Raw genomic sequence first — 8,652 nt, 5'->3', positions numbered from 1 at the left:
AAATCTCTTGAGAAACTAGGCTTCTCTTATTTGTGGATGGAAGGAAACGGACCCGGAAACACACAATGCCTTCCAGAAATTATGCAGAGATTGAAAGACCAAGAGATACAAGAGTGGGGTTATTTAGTACGTTCGTCGAAACACTGAAGGAATATAGTAAAGTAAAAGAAATTTTTGGGGAAGAATATTATTTTAAGGTAAATTTACCTTTTACATATTTAAAATAATGGATCCAGTTGAGGGGAAATTGCCTTCCAGTACATAGGGGACAGAATTTTAAAAAAAGGATAAAAATGGTAAGTGCGGGTATTGCGGAAAAGAGGATAATAATTTAGCCCATTTCCTCATGGAGTGCCAGGAGCTTGAAAGTCTTATGGATAAAATTTGGGGGGGACCATCGGTTGGTACTGCTTTCTGATATTCTGAGGTCTTCGATGCCTGGAACCATATGCAAAATAGCAAGATATGTGGAAAAGGCGGGAGAGGCTCAGTCGAGCCCGAGTGAATGAAATTAAGTATTGTTTTATATTGAGTGTGTGTTCTGCGCAGTGTTGTATTATTAAATCATGTTGTGTATGGCCGTAGGGCTCAAATAAACTTTCTTTCTTTCTTTCTTTTCTTTATTGTGACGAATCATTAGTCTATAAGAATAATAATTCATTGCACTGCATTTCTTATCCGTTTGTTTGTTAGTGGATGGATCTATCAATTTATTATTAAAGTGATAGCCGTCGGTTCTATCCCAAAAAATGATAGGATATTGTAGGGCATCGTAGCATCGATGAGTTTCAGAAATTCTTACCAACTGAGCGTTTCGCTTATGGAGAATAATATCTCGAGGTAAAAACTGATCACCGACCATAACGATTGCCACTTTGTCGATAGTTGGAGCATTGTATCTACACACATGTTCGCAAACAGGCGTTTTGTCAGCGAAAATAACAATTTTATGCGTATCAGTAGGCATCAAATCGATTATTTTTTTGAACAGGTGCACTAAATCATTATTTTCGTGGAAAAGATTTTGAAATTGGGAGAGGATAGTCCTTTCAACGTCGGGAGAAGTTTCGCAACGTGCATTGAATTCAGAATTGCTATCACTGATGAAGTAAAGTTGTAAAAATTTATGATTCTCACCTGAGAATGGTAGAAGGGACCCTGCTCTATGATAAATTTGCCCTTTTACTTTGAAAGTAGGCATAAATTGATCTTGATTTTCGATTTGGGCACCAAACGACGTCATTTGGAAACATGAGTTATATATTCCGATGTTTAATAAAAAACGCTTAGATTCTGACGTAGTTCCAGTAAACAAAGTCTTCAATGTCTCTGGTGGTGCAGCCAGTAGAGGAAGTTTAACTTTTCCTGAGGCGCAACACATTCCCATTGTTTCATCTTCTCAAGCTATCTACTCAAGCATCTACTCCAGCTATAATCATCGACTGGGCTGTATCTGAATGCCAGGCGATAATTTTCAAGCTGCTCTTGTGATCCCTCGGCACGGTTTCTTTTGGCATTATCTCTTTGAGCCTCAAGCCTGTTTTCACGCTGTTCTTGTGATTCCTCGGCACGCTTTCTTTTGGTATTATCTCTTTGAGCCACGAGTCTGTTTTCACGTTGTTCTTGTGGTTCCTCGGCACGATTTTTTGGTAATTTCTCTTTGAGACGCAAGCCTACTAAAATTTCTCGCACGATTTGATTCCTCGACTGTTTCTTTTGCCATTGTAGGATTTATACTAAATATTATCTTTTAATCGCAACCCTTATATACTTATAATGACGTCATATCCAAAGCCTTATATACTATAATGACGTCAACTTATAATGACGTTATATAAAAATGACGTCAAAATACATGCATAACGTCATAATGTTCAATCCTTATAATGACGTCAGTCCTCAAACATACATACAACTTATTTTTAAATATATAGATTAAATGAGTCGTCTCCGATTTTGCAAGATTACTCGGACGATGCGCTCAACCCTTGAAAAAAAAACACCAACAAATAAACATGCATCCATGATCTTTCTTCCAGCAAAAATTGCAAAGTTCCAGATTTGTGAATATAAGAGCTTGAGATCTCTACAGTTAGGTTTTATGATATGCTGAATCTAATCGCTTACTTGCTATGAAGATCAATGGTCGTTTTGGGGACGTATCTTCCTTTTTTCCAAAATCGGGTAAATTTTCTCAGGCCCTCAACTTTTGATTGGTAACATCAAGTTTAGTAAAACTTCGTTTATTTTGAATCAGCATAAAAGATTTAATTTTTTTATGTATCTATTGTTAAGAAAACTCTGTTTTTTCTGAAAACTCTGTTTCAGTCACTATTGAGTTCAGTTACAATCTCAAAACTGATTGATTTTAAAAAAAAGCATCTGCTTATAGGTTACCGCAGAATCACATGTGTATTGTAGTATTCTTATTTTCCCCAGAGGTGATCGAACTAATTGTCGTAAAAGATCATGAAATCTGTTGTTTTGTCTGTGTTAATTTTCTACTGCTTCTATTACTAAGAGCTCACTGCAGCAACAAGCCGCCCGAGGAAAATAAAGCTGCGCACACAACTCCTCCACATTAGTTTATTTTAAAAATCAATCTTCACACCTTTTCATAAAATTCTGACCAAATTCAAGGATTACCTGCTTTTCGTTTGGCTCAACATGGATACAAAATAAAAAAACAGGAAAAAAATCAAATAAACGTAAAAAAACATACATTGCCTTTTTCATCAGGTGGTATGCACAGTTCCATGTAAACAGTTGGAATATATGTTTGACTATAATTGAACATGGGCATTTTCATCATTTGTTTCCTAACGGTCGAATATGCTCCATCACAGCCAAGAATCAAATCCGTTTTTGTCTCTTGGGTTTCCTTGCTTGTCAAACTGCAAAAAAAACTCAAATTTTTCAACGAAAATTCTTCGTTTGTTTAAATGTTGGGAAGACAGTTACCTTAAAATGGTTTTTAATCGTACCTGTGGGTGTGTTACCAGCTCAAATAACCAGTCGGCGTAAATTTAAAGTAACCTTAACTTTTTTAAAGGGCAATTATCCTCCCACACACACAAAAACAGAAAAATATAAGCGAAAACCAGTTAATTGATGTTGCAAAACTGGTCAGCGTTTATATTTGTATCCAGTAGCACCAATGAAGGGTGAGACATTTATACCCTTCCATATTTTTGTTTCCTCTCAACCCCTCCCCCTGGATTCTAAAAATACCTTTTTCTGACATTCTCATTGAAAAATACCCTATGATTTATTTTTATTGAAAAAATTGCTCCCCCCATCAAGTAAAATACATTATGCCCCCCCCCCAAAAAAAAAAATTAGCATCCCTGTTTACATCCATCCCTGTGGATGTACTATAGCTTCTTGGAACACATTACTCAAAATGAATGCTATTGAAGAAGGATGTGTATTATGAGACATAATTAAAACCAAACATTTTGAAAATTATACATATCAAACATTAGGCAGCCTCAATTTAAGTTCAGGTCAGAGGATTTTTTTTCTTTTGTAAATACTATCCTTTGTGCATTATTTATTTTGTTGTGTTTTGTACCCTCTATTTAAGTGCTATCTTTCGTAAATAGACCTACTACTTCCTGGGCAGTGAGTATTCTGCTCCTATTATAATTTTGAGCATTCCGATTGTTCAAATTATTGGTATAAGTTGTGTTCTTCCCAATGATCTCAACGAAAAAAAAATCGAAATCGGTCAAATCTTGTACTTCATGGAACTGTGAAGATAAATATCTATATAAAAGGGACACAATTTTGCAATTTTTCAAAAATATTAACAGTTTCGGCAAAAGATCTTTTCATCCTCTGGCTATCCCCTCCCTCTTCCCGGCAATTATTTTTCATGTTAATCAAAACACCGATTTTTACACAGAAAAATGTTGCTTTGTTCAACCCCCGTATTTTTTTGGAAAATCTAAATTACAATCAGGATTTTTCTATCGCAAACAGTTTTTGCACAATAATATGTAGTTTCGTTTTTTGAAAAATTTGGATGTTATTGATAAAAAAAAAAATTCTGGTGAAAAATTATTAATTTTAAATAAAATCATGTTTTTTTTCCTAGTAGACATAATTTTAACTCCATTCCTAGGGGATAGATATATTTACTACTGAAACATAAAAATTTCCATTAGAATCAAATATTGAGCTCTCAGACGAAAACAAAACTGTAAATTTATGTATATGAGTGTTTTTTTAATATTATTTGTTTTTAATGAGATGTGCTCTAGCACAACTGTGTGTGCTACAGTCAAAAATGTAACCCCATTCAGCTAAAGAATAAAAAATGATTCTCATTAGTTTGTACAGTTGTTACGCTAGTTGCATGAGATTTTCAGCAATGGATCTACAGTCTAATAAGGGAGACATTCTTCTTCTTCTTTTTAAGACGAGGCGCAGCCTAGTCAGCCAAAATTCGGTAGAAGGAAGCGGCTGGACCAGGTTCTGCCAAAGCTATTTGTCCCCTATCTGCGGTCGAATGAACTCAACCCATGAATTGTCTCGACGTCTAGTGGTTCGACGTCCTTCTTCACGATGTTCTGTGATGACTTGAACGGCCTCTGGTTTTTTCTTCTAGGAAGGGGGAGGCACTGCAGTAAGGACCTGGTGTGTTAGGGTTATCTCTGGACGCCAAGTTACATTGAGAGATTAGGGCCAGTGAAGGTATTTTCAAGTTCAGGTTGCCAGTCTTTCCCTTCTCAGGTTTTAAATATTCCATGAAGACACAATCATTACCAGTGTTGACTTTGAAAAACTGATTATCTTGGACTGTAGGCCTTGTCAAGTCGATTCCCAGGATTTTAGCCGGATTTTTTGTCAAAATTGAACTTTTGTTTCACGTTAAGATCCATTTTTATAAATATACTAGCTGTTGGGGTGGCGCTTCGCGCCACCCCAACACCTAGTTGGTGTTATGGCGCGTAACGCGTAAGTCGTTACGCGCCATTGTAGTTGTGTCCCTATGTCCCACCTGTGAATATAGATATATATATCTATCTATATATATAAAAATAAGTTGTCTGTGGATGGATGGATGGATGTGTCAGGTGACGTCACCTGAAAAAACTGGATCAGGTGACGTCAAAACTGAAAAAACTAAAAAAGGCAAAAACTTCAAAAAAAACTAAAAACTAATAAAAAAAATAAAAAAGCTAAAAAACTAAAAAAACTATAAAGGTAAAAACCAATAAAAAACTAAAAAGGCAAAAACTACAAAAAAAACTAAAAACTAATAAAAAAAGTAAAAAAGCTAAAAAACTAAAAAAACTAAAAAAAGGTAAAAAACTAAAAAAAATAAAAAATAAAAAAAAACTAAAAAAAGGAAAAAACTGAAAAATAAGCTAAATTAAAGGTAAAAACCAATAAAAAACTAAAAAAAAAGGAAAAAACTAATAAATGACGACACTCAAAGAGAAAAAAAGGCAAAAACTACAAAAAAAACTAAAAACTAATAAAAAAAAATAAAAAAGCTAAAAAACTAAAAAAACTAAAAAAAGGCAAAAACTACAAAAAAAAACTAAAAACTAATAAAAAAGCTAAAAAACTAAAAAAAATAAAAAAACTAAAAAAAGGTAAAAAACTAAAAAAACTAAAAACTAAAAAAAAAACTAAAAAAGGTAAAAACTAAAAGAACTAAAAAAGAAAAAAATAAATGACGACACTCAAAGAGAAAGCGACCAGGACAAAAGGAATGTTCGATTAGCAATCAACAAAGCACCGGGACACAGGGAGTATAAATGACGACCAGGACAAAACTAAAAAATCTAAAAATCTAAATAAACTAAAAAAGAACAAAAAAGGAAAAAAATAAAGGAGAAAAACAAAACTAAAAAACGAATGTATATACAGACCGGTACACCGGGATACAAATGACGACCGGGACACAGGGAATATAAATGACGACCGGGACAGGGACACAACTACAACGGGGACACCGGGGGAAACAGGGGGATATAAATGACGACCGGGACAAAAAAACTAAAAAGAAAAAAAACTAAAAACTAATAAAAAAACTAAAAAATCTAAAAATCTAAATAAGCTAAAAAAGAAAAAAAAGGAAAAAAATAAAGGAGAAAAACAAAACTAAAAAACGAATGTATATACAGACCGGGACACCGGGATACAAATGACGACCGGGACCCGGGACACAGGGAATATAAATGACGACCGGGACACAGGGACACAACTACAACGGGGACACCGGGGGAAACAGGGGGATGTAAATGACGACCGGGACACCGGGACAGGGAATGGTCGATTAGCAATCACCATCAACAAAGCTCAAGGGCAATCATTAGAATCATGAGGTATAAATCTGAATACAGATTGTTTTCCCATGGACCATTATATGTTGCATGTTCAAGAGTCGGTAAACCTGACAATCTATTTATATGCAAAGACAATGGGACAGCAAAGAATGTTGTATATTCGCAAGTTTTACGTAGTTAAAACCATATATATATATCTATCTATATTCACAGGTGGGACATAGGGACACAACTACAATGGCGCGTAACTATTATGGCGCGTAACGACTTACGCGCGCGGGGGGGCTTGGGGGGGCGCGAAGCGCCCCCACAGACTAGGTGTTGGGGTGGCGCGAAGCGCCACCCCAACAGCTAGTATATATATATATATATATATATATATATATATATATATATATATATATATATATATATATATATATATATATATATATATATATATATATATATGGTTTTAACTACGTAAAACTTGCGAATATACAACATTCTTTGCTGTCCCATTGTCTTTGCATATAAATAGATTGTCAGGTTTACCGACTCTTGAACATGCAACATATAATGGTCCATGGGAAAACAATCTGTATTCAGATCTATACCTCATGATTCTAATGATTGCCCTTGAGCTTTGTTGATGGTGATTGCTAATCGACCATTCCCTGTCCCGGTGTCCTGGTCGTCATTTATATCCCCCTGTTTCCCCCGGTGTCCCCGTTGTAGTTGTGTCCCTGTGTCCCGGTCGTCATTTATATTCCCTGTGTCCCGGTCGTCATTTGTATCCCGGTGTCCCGGTCTGTATATACATTCGTTTTTTAGTTTTGTTTTTCTCTTTTATTTTTTTCCTTTTTTTTTCTTTTTTAGTTTATTTAGATTTTTAGATTTTTTAGTTTTTTTATTAGTTTTTAGTTTTTTTTTTCTTTTTAGTTTTTTTGTAGTTTTTACCTTCTTTTTAGTTTTGTTAATTTTTTTTTTTACTTATGTCCTGGTCGTCATTTATACTCCCTGTGTCCCGGTGCTTTGTTGATTGCTAATCGAACATTCCTTTTGTCCTGGTCGCTTTCTCTTTGAGTGTCGTCATTTATTTTTTTCTTTTTAGTTCTTTTAGTTTTTACCTTTTTTAGTTTTTTTAGTTTTTTAGATGAAAATTTTTTTAGTTTTTTCCTTTTCTTCTTTTTAGTTTTTTATTGGTTTTTACCTTTATTTTAGCTTATTTTTCAGTTTTTTCCTTTTTTTAGTTTTTTTTTTATTTTTTATTTTTTTTAGTTTTTTACCTTTTTTTAGTTTTTTTATTTTTTTTAGTTTTTTAGCTTTCTTATTTTTTTTATTAATTTTTAGTTTTTTTTGTAGTTTTTGCCTTTTTTTAGTTTTTTCAGTTTTGACGTCACCTGATCCAGTTTTTTCAGGTGACGTCACCTGATACACAGATCCACACACAGACAACTTATTTTTATATATATAGATTGAAGCCTTAAAAGTAGAGAAGCAGTAGATTTGGGAGATTTGGAGTACTTTTCAGGTCCCCAGTATAGGCTGTTATTTTTGTGCATGGAATTTTGGCAAAAAAATTGCAGCTCTGTGGATCCTGGTTACTAATACTCTACAACATTAAATCTATGTACCTTATTGATTTTCAAAACACAAAAATATAAGTTACAGCTTTTCAGTAACACCAACTAAGCAATATTAAACCAAAAAAACTTACTTCTCAAAGGTAAGCTGACCTTTTGATAGATTTGCTGAGACTAACTTGTGGTGGAAGTGAAAATGAACGTTCGGATATTGTTCCGCGGCTGAAAAAAACAAAAGGGCAATAATAGATATCAGAATTTCTCTTTAAAGAAAATTTCAACATACAGGGTTTTCGACAGTTCATAAAAATCAAATGTAAAAAGCCAGTAAAATTTGGTATTAGAACTATTGTATTTGTGTGTTGTTTCTTTTTCTTTGTTTGGAAAAAAATTAATAAAGATTTCATTTTGCGCATAAAACAAACCGATGATAATCAATAAAAAAAGCAAAGAAAATAAAAATAGAGAAAAATAAAATAAAAGGGGGTTGAAAAATCGAAAAATTAATGTTTCGAAAACCGCAAATACAGTTCATTCCTATTTCCAGTTTACAATCATTGCGAAACTGTCAATCAAGGATTAGTATTTTAGTAGATGTATTGTCGGGGGCACAGTGGAGATTCCAATGAGAACTATATAATTGAAATTTTATCAATCCCAACAACTATTCACTTTATCAATGCAATATATTATCACATTGACCACTACTCTTAGCGTATTTTGTTTACTTTTATCTCATCAAGAACAGTCCTTTGTCAACAAAAGAGGGATAGCAAAACATAAGA

At 33.8% G+C, this 8,652-nt stretch overlaps 1 protein-coding gene across 1 annotated transcript in view; it reads right to left on the bottom strand.

The window, feature by feature from the left end:
* Window positions 1-8,108, bottom strand: part of LOC136027500 (kynurenine 3-monooxygenase-like) — a 26,682-nt gene extending 18,574 nt beyond the window's left edge. The window contains exons 1-2 of the mRNA XM_065704816.1: window positions 8,002-8,108; window positions 2,723-2,894 (exon numbers count right to left, since the gene is read on the bottom strand). Of these exons, the coding sequence (XP_065560888.1) occupies window positions 2,723-2,812 (90 nt within the window). The 5' untranslated portion in view covers window positions 2,813-2,894; window positions 8,002-8,108. The remainder of the gene's footprint in view (window positions 1-2,722; window positions 2,895-8,001) is intronic.
* Between the last annotated feature and the right edge of the window lie 544 nt (window positions 8,109-8,652).

The sequence above is a fragment of the Artemia franciscana genome, chromosome 1 (assembly GCF_032884065.1).
Source record: "Artemia franciscana chromosome 1, ASM3288406v1, whole genome shotgun sequence".
Lineage (NCBI taxonomy): Eukaryota > Metazoa > Arthropoda > Branchiopoda > Anostraca > Artemiidae > Artemia > Artemia franciscana.
This window is presented reverse-complemented; position numbering and strand designations above follow the sequence as displayed.